This window comes from Callorhinus ursinus, unplaced genomic scaffold (assembly GCF_003265705.2).
Source record: "Callorhinus ursinus isolate GAN/ISIS: 27379988/994484 unplaced genomic scaffold, GSC_fseal_2.0 scaffold6, whole genome shotgun sequence".
Classification (NCBI taxonomy): Eukaryota; Metazoa; Chordata; class Mammalia; order Carnivora; family Otariidae; genus Callorhinus; species Callorhinus ursinus.
Genome location: NW_027397068.1, coordinates 30,945,083 through 30,971,857, shown reverse-complemented (window position 1 = coordinate 30,971,857; position 26,775 = coordinate 30,945,083). Strand labels below are relative to the sequence as shown.

Sequence of the window (26,775 nt, the reverse complement as noted above, 5' to 3'; positions counted from 1 at the left end):
CCTCTGCACACTCTTCCCAGGCATGCTCTCCTGCTCTCTGAGCACCGGGCACGGCTCTCTCTGGGAAATGGATACTGTGGTGACTGCAAGATCCTCCAGAGAGGATGGTTTGCTACACCAGCACCCCCTGCACACAGCAAGATTGTCTTTTGGGTAATGAGAAGCACAGGAGCTTTGGAGCTAGACGGTCTGGGTTCAAATCCTGGCTCTGCCATTTCCGGCTCACGGACTTTGCATAAGCTGTAGCCTCAGTGAGCCTCAGCTTTCTCATCCTTGAAATAGGGTTGGTATTGGTCACCTTTCAGGTGGTTGTGAGGATCAGAGAAGAAGCTGTTGGTATTATTCATTCCTTCCGCTGCTCCTGGCAGCACTTAGCTTCACATCTTTCTGGATAGCCAGACCCCGCCCCCGCTTTCCTTCACACACACACACACACACACACACACACACACACACACTCACACTCTCTCTCTCTCTCTCTCTCTCTCTCAAGCTCTCTCTCTCCCCCCCTCCTTCCCTCCCCCCCCCAAAGATAGGAGAGACTGGATTGGTTAAGAGCACGACACATGAAATCAAATGATCTTGGTGTGAATCTTAGCATCGCTGCTAATTAGCTGTAAACTTTGGACAAGTTCCTTAACCTCTCTGAGCCTTCATTCTCTCTTCTGACAACAGGGATAATAATAGTTATCTACATCACAGAATTGTTGGATGGCTTTCCTGGGAATATGTGTAAAGCACTTAGCACAAAGGAAATGCGGAGCTGATAGTTGTGTAGTTATAGTTGTAGTAATGGTAATATCACTACTAGTGATCTGGTGGGTTGATAGTAGCGGTTAGTGTGTGTCTCTCTCACTCCATCCGCCATTCCTCCCTCTCTCCCTCCTACCTGCCCCTACACACACACACACACACACACACACACACACACGCTTACACACACATGCATGCCTGCATGCAGAGCATACACCCCCTTGGTCTTTCCCTAACCACTCCCAGCCAGGTCACCTGCCTATTTACCCTCTCCTCTCCTGATTTGAATCATCACAAAGACAGGAACTTAGAGTTGCTCTGTGTGTTGGTTGTTTTTTTTTTAAGGCCTAAATTAACGACAGGATCCTTGCTGGGGAAGTAAATGTCAAGGCAATTTAATCTTTGGGTCTTTGGAATGTGTGTAGAAACCGGGGCTTTCCTGACTCTGTATAAGACCTGCTGTGAGTTTAGGTTTGTGTATTAAATAGAAGAAGAAAAATGTGTCTGTTCAAACGCTCCCAGTATTGCAGATTTAAGTTGTATAGATTATTATCTGGAGGAAAATTCACGTATAAATTAGACTGCAAAGAATTCATAATTGTTGCAGTTTTCATGTTAATTATTTCATGTTAAAAAATTGTTACTGCATAAATTAACACATTCTTTCATGGTGAACATATTTTAGAAAGATTTGTTACTTTAATAACTCTTTGTGTATTAGAAATCCCAGATGCCTGTACTAATTAAATATAATCAGATTTTGGATTCAAAAAGCACAGTAGCCATTTAACACAAACAAGGAGGCAGCTAGGTTGACAAACACAGTCAGGAAGAAGCGTATCCCTGTTTCTTTCAAATTTCGAATTTCAACAATTCAGAACTGTGAATTCAATTTCTGTCCTTCCTTTGTGTTACAATGACTGGGGATTATCAGACTCAGAACACCAGCTTTCCAGCTCAAGGGCTCCTGCAGAATTATTAATCAGCCTCATCCGCGCCCTCTGTAATCCGGTGGCACATCAAGGCTGATCTCGCCATGAGATGCCCTCCCTCTGCCCCTGTCGGCACATGCGTTTCTTGTTCTCTGTCAACAACAGCATTGCAGTTCCCACACAGTGTTCTGTGACCTGAACTGCAAATGTCAGGGAAGGGGAGGTGGGTGGAGAACCCTTTTAATCATTGGATTTAATCTAATTCTTCCCATACGAGAGAAGCAAACCATCCTTTGACGAAAAGCAAACCCTTTCCAAAGAAGCCATTGTTTTAAGTCCTGAGCAGGAAACTTGTTTGTTTGGACTGACCCTCTGGCCCCCAGAGTTTACTGTCTGCCCCGAGGGGCTGTCTGGTGAGAGCCTGGGGAACCTCCGGGCAGAACGTCCTGCCCTCAGCCAGGTCAAAGCCAGCCCTCCCGCTGAGCTCGTGGGGTGCATGCTGGAACCGAGCCTGGTTCTGCTCCAGCCTCCCCGATCCCTAGTTTGGTACACTTCCGTCACGAGGCAGAAAAGCGCCTTCATTTGTATTCTGCTGCTTCCAGCCCCGGGCTTCCGTGGCATTTCCGAAGGGATGCTTTGTTTCTCTGCTGAGCCACCCTGGAGCTGCGGGGGCCAGGTTGACCGCCAGGGAGGGTGTGTCATTCTGCCTGGGAAAGGGAGATGAATTGTGCACACCATCCATTTTCCACACAGAAAGGACATGCGGAAAGCCAAAGATCACAGTGAAAAGAAAGGAGCTTTACCTCACTCACCCTTGCCTACCCCAGACTCTCTTGTAAGATTAAAACTACAGGAAGGACGTGGACTCACTCCTTCCACACCCTGACAGCCCCGGGGGGAAACAGATGGGACCACTGTAAGCCCTGATCACTGACAGCCCGCTCCTCTGAATATCTTTCCTCTTTATCTGCACTGGGCAGTCACGTGTTCGATTCCGTGTGGGTGTCTTTCTCCTTTGTGCTGTCTTGGGCAGAGCAATTTGGCGGTTGTTTCTGAATGGTCAAGAGCATGTCCTTGATCTGTGCGTCCCATGTTTCTTAGTAATCAGCAAGAAGGAAGCAGATGGTCACCCTCTGTGATTTTAAAGTGTGTAAATAGGAACTGCAGACTGCCATCAAACATCAAAAATGTCACTTGGCTTCCTCGTCTTGCTTTGCTGGCAGAAGGAACTCCTTCATTTGCATCATCTGGATAATCAGGGGCAGGCAGTGCAGATGAAAACTGTCCCACATTTGGAAGCCTCCATTTCTTGCAGCTGAAGGAAGGCGTACAGCAGCATCTTGCTGGTCTCCCCAGTGGCACAGGCACTGTGTGGGGGCAGTTTGAAAAAGCAACCCCAAAGTAGTTATTGTCTTCTGCATATCCTCTCTTCCTTTGATTTCTTGCTAACTCCCGCCAAAGCCTCAATATGACCACCAGCTGTTCCCAAGCAGTTCCCCAAGCCCAGTGCATGTCCCTGCTGCCTCGAATACTTTGTGGCATGATGTCAGACTGAACCAGGCCCACTGCCCCTTCTGGGGGTGGCTGGATTCCTGGAATAATTTCTGCGGTGAGCTGCATCCCAGATACCCATTTATTACTCAGGTCTGAGTTCTCACCACCCTGATCAGCAGCATACACGTGGTTAGAGAACCCGACACACTGCTTTCTTATCTGTCACTCTGGATAAAAGTCCACAAAGGTAGTGTCCATCCAACCGGGATTATGAATCCGAATTTTTCTTCTGATTTTGCTTCTCTTTTGGCTCTTGGAAAGCCAGAAGGATCATTAGTTCTAGAATAGTTCTAGAATAGCTAGCAAGATTCCTCCTTTACCCACTTCCACCCAGGAGAACCACTTACACAAGCCTCCCCCAACGCAGTCTATACTTCAAGCAAAGTCCTCTTGGTGGTTCTTAGATTTCCTTCCTGAAAGTAAGGGAACCAAATACCCATGATTGCGGGAGATGCTAATGAATTTCGTTCTTCTGTGCTGCTGGTGAGAGTTCTCCTGGGTTGCCAGCGGTCCACCACTGGGAGGAGGAGGGTGGTAGGGAGACAAGCAGCCAGAGCAGCCTCCCCTCGCCTGCTGGCTCCCCCACGGATTGCAGAAGTGTCACAGCTTGCTTTCTGTTCTCCTCCACACGAGGCTGCGCTGCCCTTCCCAGTTCACCTTCTGCCTGCCCTTCCTCAGCTATAGGATGCCAGGCCTAGTGCCCTGGCTGCAGCCTCATCCCCTGTTCTCCCTGGCGACTGGGTTTGCTCCCCACTGTCCTCTGATTGTCCTGATTAGGTTTTCAGTACCCACTGATGGGCCTGGCACCCTTCTCTGTCTGGTCCTCCATTCTGGGCCTCCCTTGAGACTTTCCTCACCCCTCTCAGCCTGAGTACCCCTTCCGTGGAGTCAGCCACACCAGACTTCGGGTCCACGCCCAGCTAATCAGTCCTTGTCTGTGCAGTGTGTCCAGGCCCTGCCTCTGGCCCTTGGTTCTTGTCTTCCTTGGCTGAACTTATCCTTCCTCCACCCACATCCCTGATGGGACAGCACTCCTCCCTCTTCTCCTCATTACTTCCTTCCTTCCTTCTCAGATTCCCGGCTCACCATTATGCATTTCAGACGGAACATCACGCGAATTCATTGTGCCCTGTACCTCTCCTTTACTTTTACTTTTAAAACATGGTGCTAAAATCTTAGGAACTTGAAGTCGAAATTTCAACAGAATGTGTCACCAGGAATAACTGGAAAACACACAGCTGTATTACTCCAGACGTGTTTGGGAAATTTGAAAGTCATTCCTTTGGCCTAGTGTGAAAAATCTGAGTTTTGCTTTGCCTGGTTTTATTGGGTTTGAAATCATTGTTTTGTTTGAATAACCACAGAGTTCCAGGTCAGGTCGGCTTTGATTTTGCCTCTTCTGCAGGATATCTGGTCCCAGTCCCGCCTCGTCCCCACGCAGCCAGTGTAATCCGCTTCCTCTTGTTGGCGTGGGGTGTGAATTCTTCTCCTTTATTCCATAGGGTGACTTTAAAAGTCGAAGTACTGAACACTATTTAATTTTGGACGTAATAGTTTGCAGAGTTTTTGGCTTCCTAATTAAAGGGGACCCTAAATGAATCTTTAGTTCAGAAAAAGTGTCTGTTGTTGAAGCTAATGCCTTCCCCCCTTGAAAATGCTCTTAGGGCACCACTGTGGTCTCTGTAGGAAGGATTTGGCTGGTTTCATTCCACAATGGCTTTGCCTCCTGCACCTTAGCCCAGTTTTTTAGCCAGAGGGGATGTTTTCTGAGACAGGACTGTGGAATTGGCCTGGTCACCAGGGGGTGGAGAAGGGTTTCATAGCCCAGCTCTCCACCAAGAGCCAATAGTGTGGGCTTCCCCCACCTACCACCACCACCACCAGGCCTGTCCTGGCTCCCAAGCCCCTCACAAGGAGACCCACGGGTCACACTGCAGCATTTCAGTGTGACTGCCTCTATCCAGAGCCCCCAGCCCCTGTGCACGTCTTCTCTCCCTCTCTCCTGAGCCCTCTTTTTTCCTAAAGCCAGTGCCACAATCTATTTAGCTGTCTGTTGGGTTTGCCTGTGAGCTCTGTCTCCCCAGCTGCCTGGAAAGGCATACGGCAGGAGGTGACCCGTGCTTTGTTTTCTCAGGAGGCCCTCCCCCTGTGCCGGGGCCTAACTGTACGCTCAGTAAGTTCTCAGGAACTGATGGATGAGCTCACTGGGTTTTCTTCATCCTCTTTCCCTCTCTTAAAGGTTGGAGAGCCTTGGCTAACCTGATGCAACTCAGTGCCTTTGCATTACTGTCCAAATAAAATAATAATTGGCATTTATTCAGCTGTCACAAGGTGCCAGATGCTGTGCTGAACCCCTTACATTATTTATAATTCTCACCACAACCTCATGAGGTTATCATCATCCCAATTTATAGACATGGAGACTGAAACTGGGGGAGGTTTTAAGTGGTCACCCAGCAAATCGAATGTGCAGCGCAGATCTGCTGACTTCGAAGCTCCTTTCGTAAATGACCATCCTGGGCCTTCACAAATGACCCCTCAATCGCAGCACAGCCCACAGGGTGGGCCCCTTTGCACTCTCACAGGGAAAGCATTTTCTCCGATTCCTGCCCAACTTGCATACACTTAGTGCAGGAGGTAGACTTGGGAGTGGAAGTCTCTGCCATTTTCATTTGAATATCTCCAGTGCCACTGCCATCATCTTAATGCATGAAGATGCATAAAGTATAGTAAGTAACCAAATCGAGTAAGAACTGTTTCCATTTGAGACAAAGAAAACAGCTTGCCTGGCCACTAGAGATACAGGACCTTCATTAACTGGAACGGATCCTGGGGGTTGGGATGAGCCATCCTGACTTAATGAATTTAACTGGTCTTCTTGTTTTCACTTAAAAACCAAGAGCATTCGGTCAGACCATCCCAGAGTATGGTAAGGATGATTTTATTCCTATAATACTAAGAGTGAAACAATTATTAGTTCATTACACTGCTGTGTATCCACTCTTTTCTTTTTTCTTTTCTTTTTCTTTTTCTTTTTTTTTTTTGGTTTAATTAAATCTCTATAAAGGAAGAGAATTTATTTGGCCATCACAGTGTTGGCAAATTGCTAAGATAAATTGCCTTTAGCCAGTTAAAGATTTGTTGAGCAGTTGCTCTTTAATCAGCCTCAGGCAAGGTACCGTCACGGAATAGAAGTATAGAACATGGTCTCCAACTGCAAAGGATTTACATTTTACTTAAGAAGATAAAAAATAACACCTGCAGAACTAGCAGGAAGACATGTTGGGGACATGGGCACAGCAGCATGGGGTATAGCATTGAAGCACTTGGGGCTCTGGAGCCAGACTCCCTTGGTTCAAATCCTAGTTCCACCATTGCCACATGTTCTTTGGCCTATCATTTTACCTCTCTGTGTTCAGTGTTCTCATCTGAAGGACAATACTATTACTGGCATCTACCTCCTGCGTGTAAAGTACTTAGCATGATGCCTGACACTTAGCGAGCACTCAGTATATGTGTTGCTATTGTTGTGGCTACTACTGTCAAGCATTAAACTGTTATTTATAAGATTGGCTCCAAGTGCATTGGAGAGATCAGTGAAGGCTGGAGTGATCCCAGATGACTTCGTGAAGAAGGTGGGACTTGAGATGAGTAGGCTTCAGCTAAGCAGGTGGAAGGAAAGAAGACATTGAGAACAAGCTAAGAAGCAGGTATGATTACGCCAAGGGCAGAGTACAGGTTCTGAGAAAGCAAACCAGAGGAGATGTGTTTGGGATTGCAAGAGCTGAAGTGGAATAGATACGTGGGCATGGAAACCAGGCAGGGGATTTTGCCTTGATGCAGTGGGGGGGCCCACTATACGGTTGGTGAGGGGAGCATTATGAAGCTAAGGTGTAAGTGACTCGTTGGAAGGACAATGAGCCAAAGGCAGGGCACGATCCATGAACCATGACAGGAGGACTGATCAGAGGGACAAGGACCCAAGACAAGTTTCAGCAAAGAGCTTAAACAAGAAAGGGCAAATGTGAGAGACATGTCAAAGAGGGAAACAGGAAGCCTTGATGATATGGGGCGCCTGACCGGCTCAGTCAGTAGAGCATATGACTCGATCTCAGGATCATGAGCCTGAGCCCCACTTTGGACATAGAGATTACTAAAAAAGAGAGAGAGAGAGGAAAAAAACTTTGATGATGGATTAGCTTGGAGGTTTGAGGAGAGGGAGAAGTTCCAGCTGGCTATCAGGTTTCTCCCTCACTTGGAAGCCTGGCAGAATGATGATCTGACCCCCAGAAAAGGGATACTAAAAAAAAAAAAAAAAAAAAAAGTACTCCATTTGCATGCTAAAATATTAAAGTGAGAACACGCTTTTTAAGTCAGGTCAGTCATTTAGTAAAATTTTCTACCTAGTACAAGAATCTCCTTTATAATGTCTTATTCATAGTAAGATGATTTAGTAAAATAATGAATTTAGATTCATGGTTGCCACATCTGAGATAAAGGTGGGGACACCCTAGAGGCTTTGATCCCTTTGACATTTGCAAATCAAGAACTGGGACTTCTGAGGAGAAACAGAGTCTGTGTAGGGTTTCCAGCCTTATTCGCAGAGATGATGGGCAGGGGTAGTCATGGGACAGGGTGTGTCTCCCAAGGGAGTAAGTCAGAGGGAAGAGTCCCAGCACTGCCGCCTCTCAGACTCTACGCTCGCAATTGGCAAGTGGGGGATGGAGAAGAGCCTAAGGCAGAGACACGAGACAGGCTTGGAAAGGAAGGAAGGACATCAGGGAAGAATAAATTCAGAGAAGATAATTAATTCATTTCTCATAGAAATGTTTGAGCTTTGCAAAGTGTTGGAGTATGCTAAGTTTTACTCCTTTGTTGCTGAGATTATTAGTATTGTTCAAACGTGAAAAGTGTGCTAAAATAGCACAAGTGTGACTAGAGCCACTAGTTAAATAAACATGACGTCAGAAGTGACAATAGAAGCATAATCTACCCAAGGCAAATTGCTAAGAAACACCCATGGGCCTTGAAATGTCATGATGCTTCTCAAGAGTGTTGAAAAGTCAAAATGCTTTACACGTTCTTTCTCATCATAGATTGTTCTCAAGGTAATGGTACGTATCTTCCACATTTGAAAGACAAGGAGAAAGAATGCGGTAGGATGTCATCCTATTCTGCTCACAGGCCCCAGTGGCTTCCCATCGCACTTAGGATAGGATCCAAAGACTTTAGTGGGGCTTACAAAGCCCCATAAAATCTGTCCTTCTAGCCCATTCTATTCTTCTTCGTAGCATCTGTCACTGTCTGACATATATAATGGCCACTCATTTATTTTATCTCCTTCCCAGACTGAGCTGCAAGCTTCATGAGAGCCAGAGGTTGAGCTCACTGTTGCATCCCCAGCACTAGGTACGGTGCCAGGCAGGTGGGGAAAACTCAGAAATACTTACAGTAGGAAATGAGAGAAGAAAACCAGTCAGCGGTAGTGGGGGCTTGATGCTGTTTTGTGGTCAAACTTTGATAACTGAATGTATCCACAACCCTCTCTTTTCTCCTACCTATAGCCTGGATGACTGTTAACCTTATTTTACCTGAGAAAGACCAGGGCCGGGGGTATGAGTGATTGGCAACCAGTTATCTGCTTCATCTCATTCTATTCCAAAAAGGATTTTCCACTTTGTTTTGCTGTGAACATTCCCAAGGCCTCTGGTCACCTAGACTTTCTGCTGATGTAACCCCCCGAGCGGCAAATCCAGTGATCTAGGCCCCCCACTCCTCACAGAGCAAAGTCTGGGGCTCCTTCTGCCTCAGATTCACCCCACACTTCATTTGGCAGTAAGAACACAGGGTTTTCCAGGTGTTTCTAAGTGTCATGGGGGTGATGGTCTTCTACTGCAGTCTCAGCAGTTGAGAGGCCCTTAACAAGGGTATCCAGATGATGGCAGACAGTGACACTGGTCACTGAGGACGAGAAGAGGACCCGCCAGAGAGCAGGGAACTAATAATAACAAGCCTCCGGAGGAGCTGTGGTGGTTCAGCCTGGAAAGGAAATCTGGAAGGGCGAATCAGCTGCCCCATGCCTCCATCATTCAACACGTCTTTATCTAGTTTCTTCTGTGCACCAGGCACTGATCTCCTTACCGGAGATAAGGTAGCCATCCAGAAAGACATGGGACTTGAAACATCTTTTCCACTGTTTTCCCTCTGCCCTCCCTGCCCTCAAGGGACAGTCTCTATCTCTTGAGAGAGGCGTGCTTCAAACAACTAATGTATTCATCTGCCCTGGAATAGTAGTAGCCACAAAGAACGAGAGGCTCTGACAGCACAGTGCTAGGAACCGACCCCAGTCCTGTGTCCCAGCAAAGGTTCCCTGTGCAAATAACATTTAGGCTAAGAACAAAGGAGCAGGAGTTAGCCGTGGGGTTGGGACTTCAGCAAAGGGAACAGCCTGCCCGGTGGCCCTCCAGCAGGTGGGAACCATCGGAGAAGGGCAATGGAGAGGTGCCCAGGATAACAGGAAGCGGCTGGAGCAGTAGGTTGGAGGGACCAGACTGTGCATATGGGCCCAGCTGGAAGGCCCTTGCAGGAGTGCAGGCAGGGGACAGGGAGTGAGTAAGGACTGGAGTGAGGGTAGTGAAGATGCCCAGACACATTCACAGGAGTGAAGTGGACTCAGCCTGGGGAGTGGTGACGCAGCAGGGGCCGAAGAAGACACAGGGAAGATGGACTGAGCTCCTTCCCTGGGCAGGCCCTGTGCTGCCTTGTGAGGGCGCAGCGATGGGCAGTTAGACGCAGCATCCAGATAAGGAGGATTCTCGTCATTCCGGTCTCATCAGCTGGGCAGTTTACAGGGCAACAAACGGTGAAAAAGAAGCAGAATTCTGGGGAAGGTCAATTTTGGATGTTGTGTTTGAGAGGCCCTTTGATGCCTCCCAGCGGAGACGCTGAGGAGAGAATCCATTGTACAGATCAGGAATTCAGGAGGGAGAGCCCATCGGGTGATCCAAACACAGGTGACACGGGAGTCAGGAGAGTGGTTGAAGCCGAGAGAGGGAGTACAGTCCCCCGTCGTGACACAGAGCTCATGACCACTCAGTTCAATCTCAACAGAATCTAGAGAAACAGGATGGAAATGTCGGTGACAAATTATTACTTGTAACACTGGCATGTTTACTCGCCACAGAAAATGGCTTGGCCTCAGGCTCGCTGGTCCTCACTAGGATTACAGAAAGGTAAATGACGCAAGGCAAGTCCCCTGGTAGTTCCAGGACCTGGGCCTCGCTGACGGCACCGAGTCAGGCTCTCAGCAAGGGCTTTACCCTGGGAGATACAAAATCTGCAAACGCTGCTTGGAAAACAGTGGAAAAGATGTTTCAAGTCCCATGCATTAAATACATACATATCATGTATGGCCTTTGTCTATTGGCCTCAAAGAATCCTAAACTGTTAAAGTCATTCAGTCAGAAATAAACACTAGAGTGATGATAATTCCTTTATTTTTTGGTTCAGCTAAACATTGAACAAGTTCACTGAGTTACTGTGGCCTCCAAAGCCCATGATACCAGTGATACAGATTATCCTACCTGCAGTTGGCTACGTTTCCTCTGATAAAATGCAAAGGAGAGGAAATGGCATTGGCATCTGAATCCTGCTCCCAAACAGGAGAATTTCAAGAAGAGCAAATCAGCTGGTTACACAGTAAGGCCAAGTTCATTGTAATACAGGCCTCTGGATGCCGACTTCTTTTTTCTACAAATCCATACTGCTTAGGAGACAACTTTGATCCTGACTTACTGCCTGTCATGATATCTTTGAAAAAATATGAGGGGGCGGAACTTTATTTTCGAGGGAAAGAGATCCTTTCTTGCAGGTTTCTTGAGCTTTCTTGACTTCACCCGAGGCAAGAGCCCACTGCAGCCCCCCACAGGGCCACCTGTGGGGTTGTGTAGGTGGTATTCCAGACAGCCCTGGGGGTGCTGTTCTCATAGACTGGGGTTTGCAAGGTGCAACCTGCCTGGCCCTGGACAGAGACACCTCCCCCCACCCCCACTACACACCGTTTGGAGCTGCTTCTGTGCCCCCAGGAGGTGGGAAACCAAGGCGAGGGGAAGTAGAGGTAATGAGGTGCATAAAAGAGAGGACACCCATCAGTTCTTTTGTTGAAACTGTAGTTAATGATTAACAGATTATCACTGCTTTAATTTATTAACTTTTTTTCTGCCTTGAAAAGGAAAACATGAGTTATCTTTAGAGAAGCTTTTTTTTCAACAGTCCCTGCTATTTTAAGACTGAAAAGAAGTAGGAGAAATTGGACAAAGACATCCTTTATTTTTTTTCTTCCAAAATGCATTAGGTGTAAATATATTGCTTATCTTAGAAAGAAAACTAATGCGAAATATTTATTTACAAAAGCTCCTGCTAATAAGTCTCAAAGCACATATCCACAAATGGTTTCCTATCAGAGATCCATTACAGCCTTTGTTTGAATTTATCTGTTGAAGGTTTACATATTGTAATTATTGTTGTAGATGACATAAGGAAAAAACAATGAAGCCACCTAGCACAACGGGCTGATATATTGACATTTGTTTGGGTTTTTGTTAACCTCACATTATGAAATCTTCTCTCAGAAAATCCAAAATGACTTTATCCAAATTTTGAACAGTTTACTTTCAGCAACACACACCTTCACAAATGCTGAATGATTCCAAGAAGGGAAGAAAGGCTCCTTTTGCTTGTCATTTTGTTTACAGGATCTGTGTCTACACAGGGGAGAAAAGAAAGTTCTTTTTGCTTTCGAGATGGACATAGATTTCCAAGCCATTTGGCTCAAGAGATAGTTTAAATAAGAATGAATTTAATATACCTTTAATTCTCTGAAATAAGAGAACTCCAGCTGAGGTCTGGTCCAGGGCAAAGTCTGTTCTCGACACTGAAGAAAATCTATCACGTTAATCCCAGCGGCTCAGAGTCCAAAGCTGCGTGAACAGAATGCTCGAGGGTAGGTTCTCACACAGCAGAACGCTTTGAAAGAAACTTTAAAAACAAAACGACTGTTCGGAGAATACCAGGCCTTGTGTGGAATCATGCAGCACTTAAGAAAAGATAGAAATAATTATGCTTGAGAAACACAGCTAATTAAAAATAACTCAGTGCATAAAAGGAAAAGAAAACTATAGAATAACTTTTCTGCTCCAGTGTAAATGTAAGATGCCTCATAATGAAATAGGATTTTTTAAATTTCATTTCACACTGGCATAAAAGAGATGGAGAGGAAAATTATATTGCCAGAAAATGCCAGGGTAGATTTGCTAAAGACGTTATCATGTACTGTGTTTAAAACAAAAATCTAATTGCTGTAATTTATCATACCTCTCATTATTAAAACTGTGCTAATTTAAAGATTTTAATTATTTGCCACTCTCGCATATTGTGACTTTTCGTAGAAGATACTATGAAAATTTCTGATTCTGTCAGCCTTTGTATGATTTTTTTTTTTGGGAGATCCTGAGTAAAATTAACGTACTTTAAACATATAATTGTGTTTACATCAGTAATAACAATTCCTGTGTTTTTCTTTTAGTTTGTTCAGTGAAATTTCTGGAACTGCTTTATAATTGCTGAGCTTAATATATGAGAGCACAGGCTGCTGAATCAATTTTAATTCCCTGTACACATATCTGGCCTTATGAAGAGCAGGATGGATGCCACCCTTCCTTTTGGATTGGAGAGAGGATTCTTTTAATGATCTGAGAAATTTCAAAGAAAAGATTCTACTGACCTGGGCATGAATTTGTTGCTTGGTCTTGAGAAATCAGACTCATAAGATAGTCATTGAGGTAGACTACTCTTTAAAAAACAAAGAGTAGGGGCGCCTGGGTGGCTCAGTCATTAGGCATCTGCCTTCAGCTCAGGTCATGATCCCGGGGTCCTGGGATCGAGCCCCGCATCGGGCTCCCTGCTCCATGGGAGGCCTGCTTCTCCCTCACCCACTCCCCCTGCTTGTGTTCCCTCTCTCGCTGTGCCTCTGTCAAACAAATAAAATCTTTAAAAAAAAATTTTTTTTAATTAAAAAAATAAAAAACAGTAAATAGTACGCTCTCTGGTGGGTGGGAGAAAGGTAGGGAGGTAAACAAGGAATCATAGAGTACAGAAGAAAAAGCTGTCCCAGGAGTAAAGATGGCCGCTGTCAGTGATGGGGGGAAAGGTGGAGGGAAGTAGCCAGAGGCAAAATCATTTCTCTGCTGTGGGTTTTGGAGGCCTTGGGAAATAGAGCCCATTTCTACAAAATACATGGGCTGCAGCAAATTTTCTTCACCTTGGGAGAAGCATGGTGGTTGGATATGGTTTCGGTCTACCTCGCAAGAGCACACTATATATAGTCTTCTATACCAAAGAATTCATGAGAGTAGCACTATGATTTAATACTGTATGTATGAATTAGAATATGACATCATTTCAAAGCAAAGGAAAAAATATACAAAATTAGTTTCCTAAATCACAAGTCAGCCCCACATCCAGACCAACCCTGTGACATTCAGTGTGGTCACAGATTCAAGTTCTAGACGCCAGGGCTTTAAGGGGCTTTGAACACCAACCTTTTGATGGGAAAAATAAATTAGACTAGCTTGCTTAAGGTCACAGAGCCAGGACCAGATCCCACAGCTGCTCAGTTGTAGTCCATTCTTGCTCACCGCCTTCCATCCTCCTCTGCGACCTTGCTGCTGTGAAAGTGGCTTCCTAGCACTCCCCCCCCCCAGCCCCACACCCGGCACCATGCTCCCTGCCTGCCGAGTCACCGCGTGTTCTTTCTGCAGGTGCAAAGTTCCCCATTAAGTGGACGGCTCCCGAAGCAGCCCTGTATGGGAGGTTCACAATCAAGTCTGATGTGTGGTCTTTTGGAATCTTACTCACAGAGCTGGTCACCAAAGGAAGAGTGCCATACCCAGGTAAGAGCGGTACCTAGCAGAGACAGGCCTCTGATTGGATGCTCTCTTCACACTTTGCCTTCTGAGCCCCACCCTCAACTTTCTGCCAAGCGTGAGTTTGAGGAGCATATACAGGTATTTAGCCAGGGAAGAGCAGGACTGGGAGCCACCGTGGACATCACATAGACAAGCAGCTGCCGTGCGTGGTGTGCGGGATTCATGTAAACAGCAGCTAGGATGAGCGCTTCGGTGCCCCCCAGGTCCTGCAGTCTGTGCCCTCTTGGTCAGAGCGCGTGGCTCCAGGAGGAGCGGTGGTGCTGGCACAGCCTCATCCTAATAGTTTGCGGGCACTTCCAGGACAGAGAAGGAGAAAAGCTCCCACCGCTTTTTGATTACACTGTAGCATTGACCCATGGAGTGAACCTGGCAGGAAAATGCCAGGACCTGCTCTCTCTGCAGGCCCCAGCTCCAGATGGCCAGAGAGAGCAGAGGCACATTCGAAACACAGTTTTGAGGCCACACTGCCCATCCAAACAGTCAAAATACGCCCTACGAAAGCAAGCGTAAAGTAAAGAAATGGGAGAGTCTTGGGCCCTGCAAATTTTCTGGACTATCGGACTCATGCTTTTCAAAGAAGCCACAGATTTAGGTTGTCCACCCTTTAATTCATTAATTTCAGCAGATGCTGACATAAAGGACACTCGTGCCGTTTCACCTCCACGCTTTAGTGGTTATATTCTAGCACATGGACGATCTGCTTTCTGAAATGTTAAGGACATATTTTTCAGTTACTGTTGAGTGAAGAAAGAACGTAGCTCCTCCTCATTCCCTGCCTAAGAAAGGAGCTTAAAAAAAAAAAAGCCATGATAGAAACGGTAGTGGAGATTGATGAGGAATTGAGGTCTCTTGCAAATCCTGGGTTTGTAATTCTATCTTGGCAGTCAGAGGAGACGGCAAGGGCAGATTAATTTGTAATCCCTTTGTTCGTTTTTTATGATTATTTCTGGTCATTTTCAGAGAATGCAGAGAAGTAGAGAGGATCTCTTTTCAGGTTGCCGTGGCCTTGAGACTCCTAGCAGAGGCAGGTTGGCACAGAGACAAAATGAACAAAATGTCCTGTCTCTGAAGCGCCAGCATGGGGCGTCTCCAACGCAGGTGGCAGTCAGTTTTACGGAGGCAGAGGTGGTGGCTGCCCCCCACATGCAGAGGGGGCAGACGCTCTGCAAGGAGCCAACCAGCGTGGCAGAAAGGGCTGCCCAAGAGGGGCCTAGAGTGCAGCGTGGGCATTTTTGAGTTGCTTCTTGAGGGGGGAAAATGTGCAGGTCTTGGGATTTTGAAGATAGGAAGGCACCTTTTTTTTTTTTTGCCTGAATTTCGAACGAATTTCTCCCTGAATGCCCCAGGTTTACAGTCAGCCAGTGTGTTGAATGCCCCGGAGGGGAAAAGGTTAATGTTGTTTTGCGTTTCTGTAAAGGCTTTCCTCTCAGTGACACAAAGCCACTTTTTGTTCCTCAGGGTTGCACACAGAAACCCAGACAAAGGGGCAGGGGTTGGGGCCCCAGAGAAGGCAGGCAGGTGTGTGCTTCTGAGGGAGAGGCTTTTCCCGATTTGGGATTTAGCATAAAGAAAATGGCCTCATTTTATAACTCAGACTAGGATTCATTCAGCATCGCGTCCGTGAGTGTGAACTCTGCCGGGCATTTTGCTCTTCCTGGGAAGTGAGTACAAATAAGACATTCACACTCTGAGGAAACAGATTAAAACCTTCCTGGAGCAAGGTGCTGTTTTGGTTGCTGGGGATGTAGAACAATGAGCAAATAAATAAATTTAGTCCCTGCACTCATGGAATTTACAGTCAGATAGATAAAATATGCATCAAGTCCAGGAAGAAATCAGTCTTTTCTGATACTTATTTATTATTAGAGGGAATCATCCTCATGGGATGAATTACTTGAATTTACCCCCTGTGGGCCTCGACTCTTAATTCTGATAATGGGATCAGGAACACGTGATTCAGCTATCTACAGAGGGCCTTTCCCGCAGAATCCAGTGAGGGTGGCAGAGGAGTTCTCAGTGAGAACGAGGTCCACTCGCCTACATGTAGTTACATACCGTGAGCAGCTGCTGACGTGTCAGGGGGCTGGGAGGGCTGCTCTGCTTCTCCGAGGGTAACAGGACGGGTTGTTTCTGGGAAGCTGCATGGAAGAGGCAGGCAGGACTTCTTCCTCAAGTCAAGGAAGAGGGAAGAATATCCTGGATATGGACGGGCATATGGGAAGGCACCAGGGCCGAGGAGGACAGAGCCTCTTCAAGGAGCTGCAGGAGAAGGAATCAGAGGGCCGTGACGTGAAGCCTGGGCATGAGCTGGGAAGGCTGGCCAGAGCCCATTGTCGTTGTCGTGGGGGCCTGGTGCGCTGCCACAGGGAGGCCCTGGGGCCTGGCAGGTCCGCCGCAGCGGCCAGGGCGCTGTGTCAGGGGGCGAGCGACAGGAGCAGCTCCTCAGCCACAGATAGCCACAGAAAATGGTTCCCAGGCCTGTTCCTAGCCATGGGTCCTTCCTGTTTTTGTCTTTTAACATAGTTATAATCCTATTTAATTGGACTTCTGGATCTCACAGTAAACGCTTCTTGAGGGAGGGCTTTTACAGAAGAGTTCCAATTACAGGATTAATACCGTAATGAAGGATACCAGTTCCTAAGGCACAGTGTCATTAAGCATCATCCAGACGTCACTGTGAAAGGCCCTTCGTCTCCACCCTCTCCCTTTCGGTGGGGCCAAGTCAGTCAGTGTGTGCCCAGGCATTGCTTCTCTGCTGCGCTGAATCCTTGTGCCTGTTGGGGGTACGCCGGGACAGACTCCCAGGCCCCGTCCCTCATGCCTTCCATTCTGACATCTCCATGCAGAAATTTCTCAGTTGGCTAGAGTACATTTTTAAGTAATTCTTTTTTCAAGAACAGTAGGTGGCGGTATTTTTCTGAATTCATTCATACCTAAGCATGACCTTCTGTCACCTTCACACAGAGGAAAGGGACTTTGGCTGGTAGGTGAGGATGGAGGTCAAGGGAAGGGAGATGACTTATCCACGGGTTCATAAAGCTTTCCAAGCATTTCTGCCCAGCATGAAAGGAATTCCAGAAGTAAGAATCAGAGAAGGAGCTTAGAGTGGAGTATGTGAGGTGTGACCACATGAAGAGCAGAAGGGTTGAGAAGACAATGAAACATGGGTCAGCTGGTTAGTTAGCGAGTTCTGTAAGAGGAGTGGATTAAAAGGAAGGGAAGAAGGACAATCTCAAATTGAATGACAGCCTTAGAGCCAAAGAAAAAGTACTGAAATGCAGAAAGGAGCCTGCAGAAAGGAGGGTGTGGTGCATGGGGAAAGGAGTCGCACGCACCACGCCCTCCCAGACAAAGGTCGCTTCCAAGAGGTGTCACAGAGATGCATGCCGTTCCAGAGAACAGCTCCACTTTACAGATGCCCTGGGAGCAGCCTGACTTGAACACATTCTAGGCCTAGCACTCTAGCTTGCTTTTCTGTGAGCCGAGGTGCAGAACCATTCTTTGCATCAAGATTAGAACGGATTTTGTACTGATGGACTGTTGTATGTGAGAAATGACAACACTCACATGACAGGAGTTCTCTGGGGTTGATGCATGCAGTCAGAGTCAGGCACCTTCAGACCCCCCTCACATCCTTCTTCTCTTTGCCTCCACGGCCCTGGGTCAGGCTGCCGTCCGCTCGCAGTGCCCTCTTCATGGGACTTCCTGCTTCGGCTTCTGCTCCCCCCTCACCCATTCTATCACTGTCACCACCAGGGTTGTTATCCCAGAAAACAGAGACCCAGCTATCTTACTCTCCTAGTTAAAAACGTCGGTGGCTTCCCTTCACCTTCCAGATAAACTCCAGAAGCCTTAGTTTGCGTAGTCCTTAATAACTCTTTCCAGGAGGGGGGCGCGGGGGGGGGGGGCTCCTTGAGTCATTTCACAAATATTTATTGAGCACCTGCTGTATGCTAGATACTGTGCAAGCACCAGGAATACAGCACTGAACCAGCAGACAAAAACTTATGCCCTCGTGAGCATTTATTCTCCTCAGAAGAGACAGACAATAAACAAAGATAATAAGCAAACTCTACTCGGTATTGGCTGGTGGCAATGGGTAGGGAGGAAAGTAAAAGCGGAACAGAATGGAGAGTGGCAAGGGAGGACCTCACAAGGAGACCTCACTGGGAGGGCGACAAATGACCTGAAGGAAACAAGACCCTGAAAACAGCAGGGAGGCCAGTGTGGCTAGAGGCGAGGAGAGGGAGATCTGAGAGGCCCCCGGGGAGATCAGATGGGGCCTTCCTAGGCCATTGTGAGGACTTCAGCTTTCACTGTTAGTGAGACGGGGAGTCACTGAGGGGCGTGTGCGGGAGAGTGACACGATCGGACGCGGTTCCTCTCTTGCCAGCCCCGCCCTCACACTGAGGCGGCCCTCTGATGTGAGTCACTCTTCTGGGCTTCACTGTCCGCCTCAGAACCCTTCAAAGCCCAGCCCAGACCTCACCTCCTCTGCACAGCTTTCTTCATGTCCATACCAAATGACTTGCCCTCTCTGCTTGCTTCCGTGACACCCGGTACATCTCCGTTAAAGCCCCTGTCCGTGTGTCTGTAATTCACAGTAGCTCTGAGGGGACAGGAGCTCCTTTAGGTACTCCCCAGTGCCCAGCAGTGCCTGCCCCATAGTAGACTCTCAATAAGTGTCAGCACGTGGATGGATGGATAGATAGTTGGATGGTTGGGGTAGCAAAAAGAAAAAAAAAAAAAAGATGATGCCTATGAGGCTTTTGAAACAAGATTTTTTTAGTGTGGCTGATAGCCTGCAAAGCCTTTTAACTCTATTTCATCATCTCCACACATAAATATAGCATGTCCTGTCCCAGCCACGAGATAGCCTCTGTCCTCAAAGTTGTTCTGGGAAATTGACACTGTGGTCCGGTTGAAACACCACGTTCCAGCACCATTCTAGGCAGACTGTCCTGGCCATTCTGTGCCCTGGCTCTCAACTGAACACCTGCTTTGTGAATTTGGCAGGATCTAGCAAAGCAGGAGCATTCTCTTAAGCACATCACATTTATCCGTGCATTTGAAGCATTTTCAGATCTTTTAGTAAGTGACAGCTGCCTGGCTTTCATGAATATATCCCATCACCTGACCATGACTTGAAGAGGCAAGGGAAATTAGTGAAGCTAGAAGCCACCTTCCTTAGAGAATTAGAAGGCCCAGCCCTCTCCTCCCTCTGCCCCACTTAGATACCCTGCAGCCCTGAATCGTAGACATATTCCTCTGTGTTCGACAACCCATTTTCATCACCTGCACTCTTACTATTCCTGCTATGCTCAGCATGCCGACAGAGCAGATTTTTCTTGGGGTAGGAAAAGTTTAGCCTCTCCAGCCAGGAAAATGGAAGCAGAATAGAACCTCTACCCTCAGCCAAGGGCACCTTGTCCTCTGCCCGCCCTGCCCTCCCTGCCCCCGTCCACAGCCCCCAGGGCTTCTCCTTTCCGCTCCTGAGTTCCCCCAGAGAGGGAAGCCTTCCTGGATGCCCAGGAGTCATGCTGCCCCCTTTGCCTACAAGGCTCCTCTTGGCCAGTGTGGCTTAATGAGAGGTGAGAGGACAGGAGGGTCGGCAAGTGGAGCGGGCAGCCAGAGAGGAACTTTCCACTCTTGAACCCTGCGTTCCGCTGCCCTTCGTTCTCAGCTCAGTGTTTCCACGGCCTTCCCAGTGGACACCCTCATGCTCTTCCTCACTTCTCCTTTTCTGGAACAAGGGAGTTCTTCACGATACTGCATGACCAACTTCAAATAACCTTTCTGTATTATGGCCCCTGAGCAGCTGTCATTTCTGTATTTATTCATATGGTGGGCTTAATAAAAACATCTGCCCCAAGGTTATCTGGTCAAATGGGGCAAGAAAAAGAGAACTAGACATTGTGCCTTCTCAGAGTCACTCCTTTATTTTCGTCTATACTCTTTGATCACTGTCTATCTGCCCTAAACTTGTGCTTTGATCCTTCACCAGACCTAACAGGACACCTCCTGGTTGTCGCCTAGTAAGACACCTGGAGCACGTGATGGTCTGTAGCACAAGTGCGTGCCAAGCAAGCACCATTAACTCAGCCCTCCTTCCCCTGACATTAGCACGGCCCTGCTCAACAGACACAGACAAGCAAACAGAAGCAGCTTTTTACAGGGTTTATGCAGAGAAGCAAGGGGCGGGCGGGGGGAGGGGGGGGGCCTCTGACAAAAGCCTTATGCACAATAGAGCATAATTTCCTTTGAATGGAAAGCTCAGTTTGCAAAAGTAATCTCAGTGTCTGATAACCTCACATCGTTCCCATTGTGACAGTGCTCAATCTTCCGGTGGCACAAAAATCCAGGTTCTTGCAACCCATGGTCAAATCCAGATGCAGCTTGATCCTCTAATAGTGAAAATCCCTGATCGTGCAGAGCTGGCCCCTCCGAGATCCATATTAGGAAGCTGCACAAATGGGAGGCCATGAAGCCAAACCCTCCTCTTTCATAGGAGACTGTTTGGGGTTTGTTTTGTTTTGTTTTGTTTTAAACAGCTGAAAGCACAGTGACTGTGGAGGTATTTTGTTGACAAATGAAGAAACTGAGGCCGGGGTAGGTCAAGTCATCAGTGAAAGGTGCAGAGTGGGGAGTCGTGGAGTGGCTCCGCCGGGGGAAAGGAGCTGTCTTTCCCTTCTGCAAAGAATCCAACAGAAGAGAGGGAGGGAGACTCTGTGGAGTTAGTAGGTAGCTCGAAGGAGAGGAGTGGGGAAATCTAAAAGAAGGGGAGAGGAAAGAAAACAGGCACACAGGAAAGTCTACATCGTTGGCAGCCTTGTGCAATGAGCGTCGGACGCTTACCCCTAATGCAGAAACCACGAGGAAGCCAGCAAAATGATTTGGAAAGGATAATATGGTCCTCATGACAGGAAGGGAATGCAGTCCCCCTGGCTGAAGAGTCTCAGCAGCAGGGTTTTGGGCAGACCGATTGGAAATGATGCTGTCTCCGCGACTGTGTTGGAAAGCCGGAAAGCCGTGGTGGCAGGGGGCCCCGTGGAGGACCTAGGGGAGAGGAATTGGAAAGCAAACCCTGGCACGGCAGGCCCCGCGGGTTTTCTGTGGACTGAGGACCACTGAGTTGTGCCCTGCGGGAGTGACCCATGGAAATGGCCCATTGTCCCCATCTAGGGAGAGGACAGAGAGTCAGGGGCTGCATGGTGGGGGCCGGAAGAGGACAGGGTTGGGGCGGCGCTGGCCCTCCTCCGATGTGGAGGCTGGGCACCAGGGCACACACCCGGCTGCACTTCGTGACTGTGACACCCCCCGCAGTCGGGCACTCCTGGTGGCAGAGAGACCCCCCTCCTGCTGACAAATGGTCTCTGGTGCAGTTCCCGCTAAGAAACCTGGAGGCCCGAACTGTTGATGACAGTGTTTCCCTAAAACGTGCCCATATGCCGTGTTTTCAAGCTTCTGTCTTTTCTGTTTCTCTGCTAGCATCTCCCGCATGAAAAGGGAGAAAAAGGAAAAACATTCCCAAGCGCCCTCCTCCCTCGCTGTCTGCTACCTCAGTAGGAAGTCTGGTAACCAGATTCCCGTCTTCCGGCAGCCCCATGTCCCTCCAGACTCTCCTCTGACCGCCCTGGTCCTCAAGCCCATGTGTAGCCCCTTCCCAGTCCCTGTCCTTCACCCCTCCCACGTACTAGGTAAAGCCAAAGTCTTGGGAAAAGTGACGAAAAGAGGGGAACTAGCAAGTTCTTTTGGTAACAAAAATATGAAACATCTAAAAAGAAAAATGAAGGAGGCTCATCTCTGTAGGAATGTATAGAGTAAAACCCATTTTTGCTAAAAAAAGAAATTCTTGAAATGATTTATCAAAATTCTTATAGCTGAGAATACTACTCCTGTAAATATGAACGCAGTCCACTTAACCTGGCTATTGTCTGTAGAGTCAAAACCAGCCTAAGCCTTGCTCAGCGGGCATCTCCAGACCGTGCAGGGTGCGGAAGGTGCCTTCCGCAGCTCCGCCAGGCGGGCTCTGGCTTACTGGCAGCGGGAAGAGAGCTGATCCCACTCATACTGTCACTGTCAGCCGAATGTGCCTTGTCTTTTTTCCCACTTTTCTGGCAAAGCTGTCATTGATATGTTTTGGTTTGGCCCAGGGTGTGGAATTGGTTACATATGGTCCCCATGCTTTGAGGAAGCCTGGGGAGAGAAGGAAGGGGAGGAGGGGAGGAAGGAGTCAGGCAGGAAAGGAGGCAGAGCGAGAATAGGAGCAGCCATGTGACTGATGGTGTGGGCCTGCTGGTGGCCTGCGTGGGTCCCCCGGCTACGTCCACTCCGGAAGCGGGCTGTCTCGGGGGATGCTACATGTGTAGGGTCAAGTCGCTCTGTCTGCTGTGTCTGGGACTTGGGCAGAGCACTGGAAAAATAGTCCTGACCCAAGTGGCCAATTAAACTTTCCATTGTCAGAGATTGAACTAAGAGTTTAAAAAAAAATACATGAAATCTTTCCATTTGAGTAGTTTGTTCTTTAATGAAATGAAACATTTACTGACATAAGCTCCACAGAGCAATAGGAGAATGATTAATTAAACTCTGTAGTGCCATTTTGGACAGTCTCAATGCCAGAATAAAGCATTAGAAGGCGTTTGGGGCCAGGGGTGGGGGGGAGGTGAAACCCCTTCCAGAAGAGCCCATCAGGCCTTCCGAGGTTCAGACCTTCTGTCTGTCTTTCTTCCCAGTTCCTACAGGCTCCTGGCAGGGGCAGGACGAGGGGGATTTCTGCAGGTTCAGGTCGTATGGCTTCTGAGATATGAAACCAAGGACTGTAGTAAAACACAAAGCAAAGGCTTCAGAGAATGCCAGTCCTCATACGTGATTACGCTGGCTTCCTAACCTTTCTGGGCTAGCTGGAATGTGATCGCTGCCATCACTCAGGCCAGAGCGTCCTGGCCAAAACTCTTGGGCCCTGATGTGCCCAAGAATCAGACTTTTTTTTTTAAAGAACATCCATGCTGTACATAGACCATCCATCAGATAACACCCTCGAGAGGCTGAGGCCACATCCATATTCAAATAAGACATTCTTACTTCGATAGCAGTATGTATGAATACAGAAAAACAGTAAACAGCCTTGGGTTTTATGGCCAAATGGGGTCAGTTCCGATCAGTTTTGCTGCCAGGTGAGTTACCAGAACTTGGGGTTTCCAGAGCTTTGGGTTTTGGGATGGTGGATAAGGAAATGAGTTTTCAGCAGTCGGAAGAGGATTTAAGCCAATTAGCCACAGAGCTGACCCAACACCCAACTGAAGAGGGCACCTGGTTCATTAAACCCCTCTCACTAAACCAAGGGTCACTCCCAAAATGGGAGCAAGGTTATGTTAGAATAATTAAATTGAAGGCCTACTTCAACACAACAGGAATAATATATGGATTTTATCACAAGAAGTTACAGTGGCAGAGAATAAGAAAGCATCCCAAAAAGGCTCGTATAAGCGTGTGACTGACAGGGCCGTGGCTCGCAGCCACGGGAGCCAGGAGAAACCCAGTTCCAAAAGGAACAACAAAACAAAGAGAATGGCAACAGACCCCGGAAGTCAGGACGGGGTTGTGCTCTGGGCCCAGGTCCTCCAGAGTTAAAGGGAGCTGCTACATGCAGATGCTGTGGTCTTCTGCTGATATCCCTGAGACCTAGGGGAAGACATCTAGGTGTCTGTATGGCTTGAAATCAGGTTCTTGATTTTGTAAGTAAACCAGGTCAGAAATTGGGGAGGGTTCCAGATTACAAGCTTGGGGCCGAGGAGCAGCCAAAACATACAAGTGCTTGGCGGGCAGTGGCAGAAGGCGAGACGGCAGGAAAAGGAAGGAGAGGTAGAGAAGAGTGTCTGGCAGTGATTGGAAGAGGGGTCAGGGCATGCACCTCACCCCACCTATGGTATTTCCTGCTCTGTCAGGAAGGCGGGAGTGCAGAGAGGCTGCCTGCCACCCCCTCCAAACGTCTCCTGTTTGTGTGGTGCAGCCTGAGGTTTCAACATTAGGCAGCTCCCCCAGAGGGTCACAAAGGTCTCAAATGATAGATGGCCTGTCCAAGGTCATGAGTAAACACGGGCCCTGGAGGCGCCCTGTCTCCCCATCAAAGTCACCAAACCCCGGGGCACCTCAGGGTCACTGGGCCAGACGGTGCCCAGCCATGGGGACAAGATGGCACATCTCAGCTGGTGGGGCACCAAAAGCTGGCCCGGGCAGAAGGAAAACGAATTTATGAAGTTCAGAGATGGAGTTCATAGATGTTATAAACATGGGAGAGTGTATTTTTCAGTCTATGCCTTTTTTTTTTTTTTGGTCGGCCTCATTCATAGTTTTTCATCAGTTTAATTGAACTGTAATTTACATACAACAGAATTCAACCATTTTAAGAACACAGTGAGTTTTGACAAGCATAAACAGTCCCACCGCCACATGCAGGATATAGAACAGGAGCTGACAGATTACCGTCTGTGGGCCAAATCCAACGCCCACCTGTTTTTGTTTTGTATATTTTTAAAGGGTTATTAAAAATAGGAATATGCAACGGAGATCATATGCAGCCCACAAAGCCTCAAATATTTGCTCTCTGGCCTTTACAGCTGTAGATTGCTGACCCCTGACACAGAACATTAACATCACCCCCCCCCCCCCCCCCCCCCCCGCAACCCCTTGGCAGGCACTCCCCCACCCCCAACGACTCATCTGCTTTCTGTCACTGTAGCTTTGCTTTTTCTAGAACTTCACATAAATGAAATCCTACAGCACGTTGCCTTTTGTGTCTGGCTCCTTTCACTTACGAAGCTTTCGAGATTCGTCACCCAGCTTTCCGCATACAGCACTGGCACACTCTGGGCTCATTTCTGAGCGGGCGGCGTCCCCTGAAGGGGCCGGGCCCCCTCCCGCCCCCTCCCGCCCCCTCCCGCCCCCTCCCGCCGCTCCGGGCTCGTCGCGTTCTCCCCACGCGCAGCCTCAGAGGAGAGGGGAGTGGCGGGCCGCGCACTCACTGCCTTGTCTTGCAGGCATGAACAACCGGGAGGTGCTGGAGCAGGTGGAGCGCGGCTACAGGATGCCCTGCCCGCAGGACTGCCCCATCTCTCTCCACGAGCTCATGATCCACTGCTGGAAGAAGGACCCGGAAGAACGGCCCACTTTCGAGTACTTGCAGGGCTTCCTGGAAGACTACTTCACCGCCACAGAGCCCCAGTACCAGCCCGGTGAAAACCTGTGAGACCGGGGTCTGCAGAGAGAGGCCTTCCGGCGAGGCTTCCCCGCCCCCTCCCCATTAGCTTTCAGTTCCGTAGCCAGCTGCGCGGGCAGTGCGAGCCGTCCCGGATCAGATTGCATGTGACTCTGAAGCTGACGAACTTCCATGGCCCTCATTAATGACACTTGTCCCCAAATCCGAACCTCCTCTGTGAAGCATACGAGACAGAACCTTGTTATTTCTCAGACTTTGGAAAATGCATTGTATCGATGTGATGTAAAAGGCCAAAACCTCTGTTCAGTGTAAATAGTTACTCCAGTGCCAACGACCCTAGTGCTTTCCTTTTTTTAAAATGCAAATCCTATGTGATTTTAACTGTCTTCACCTGATTCAACTAAAAAAAAAGTATTATTTTCCAAAAGTGGCCTCTTTGTCTAAAACAATAAAATTTTTTTTCATGTTTTAACAAAAACCAATCGGGACAGGTGTTTGGTTTTTTCTTTTTTATAATATGAATATATATAATATATATGTCCCTGTACATACGCCATGTGGGTGCTAATGTGGAGACCATGGCCCACTTGGGCCGTAACGCCTCGGGACCCAGAGTGAGGATTTTACTGCCAAATCAGCATAAAAGCACTGCTGTCATCCTGCAAACCAGTGGCCTCCTTTTTGGCTTTTGCAAAGCATGATCCTTTTTCTTTTTTCTTTTTTTTTTTTTAATTTGGATTGCACTTTTTTGGTTCATGATTGTACCTGTAGATGGCTGTTCCTTTGACTCTTTTCAAGCAGCCCCAGAGCTGAATTCCCAAGTTCTGTTTCCAGTATTTGCTTTGACTTAACTGCGATTTGTTCTCGAAGCCTAAAAGCATATTGAAGCAAGCAAATGGCCAATAACTACCAGGGGAACTGGAAGATGGATACCACACATACTTCTTGTATAAAAATTTGAATGCTGAAATGTTTCAAACTTTTTTTATTTAATAAACCTTGTAACCGCATTTAAATGGTCTAAAACCCATAGCATTAGAGTCATGTCATGGCGACCTGCTAAACTTTCTCATGCAACTAAAACTTCTGAGGGTGGGGGTTGGACATTTCCCATTGTAAAATAAGTGTTTTAAACGTCCTGTACTGCTAATGAAATGACTTTCTCTATGTCCAAGAAGTCTCCAGTGGAATAACTATGCACTACTTAACATTTCATGGGGATGCACCAAAAAAAGAAAAAAAAAAGTATTACATTTTTAGTTGCTGTTTGTACCAACCTTGAATTACATGTTTAACAACAACAAATCAAAAAGCCTATTTCTATTAAGTTTTT

General features: G+C 47.7%; 1 protein-coding gene and 1 long non-coding RNA gene across 7 annotated transcripts in view; one reads left to right on the top strand and one right to left on the bottom strand.

Annotated features, from left to right (window-relative positions):
• FYN (FYN proto-oncogene, Src family tyrosine kinase) overlaps nucleotides 1-26,452 on the top strand; it is a 210,016-nt gene extending 183,564 nt beyond the window's left edge. For all 6 annotated transcript variants that reach the window (XM_025864330.2, XM_025864364.2, XM_025864346.2 and 3 more), the window contains 2 exons: nucleotides 14,057-14,188; nucleotides 25,264-26,452. In XM_025864330.2, coding sequence (XP_025720115.1) covers nucleotides 14,057-14,188; nucleotides 25,264-25,472 — 341 coding nt within the window. In that variant the 3' untranslated portion in view covers nucleotides 25,473-26,452. The remainder of the gene's footprint in view (nucleotides 1-14,056; nucleotides 14,189-25,263) is intronic.
• LOC141372976 (uncharacterized) lies at nucleotides 11,593-25,155 on the bottom strand. The gene is made up of 3 exons (XR_012378532.1): nucleotides 25,042-25,155; nucleotides 12,106-12,333; nucleotides 11,593-12,001 (listed from the first exon to the last, which is right to left on the bottom strand). It is a non-coding gene; the product is annotated as an uncharacterized lncRNA (long non-coding RNA).
• Nucleotides 26,453-26,775: the final 323 nt, after the last annotated feature.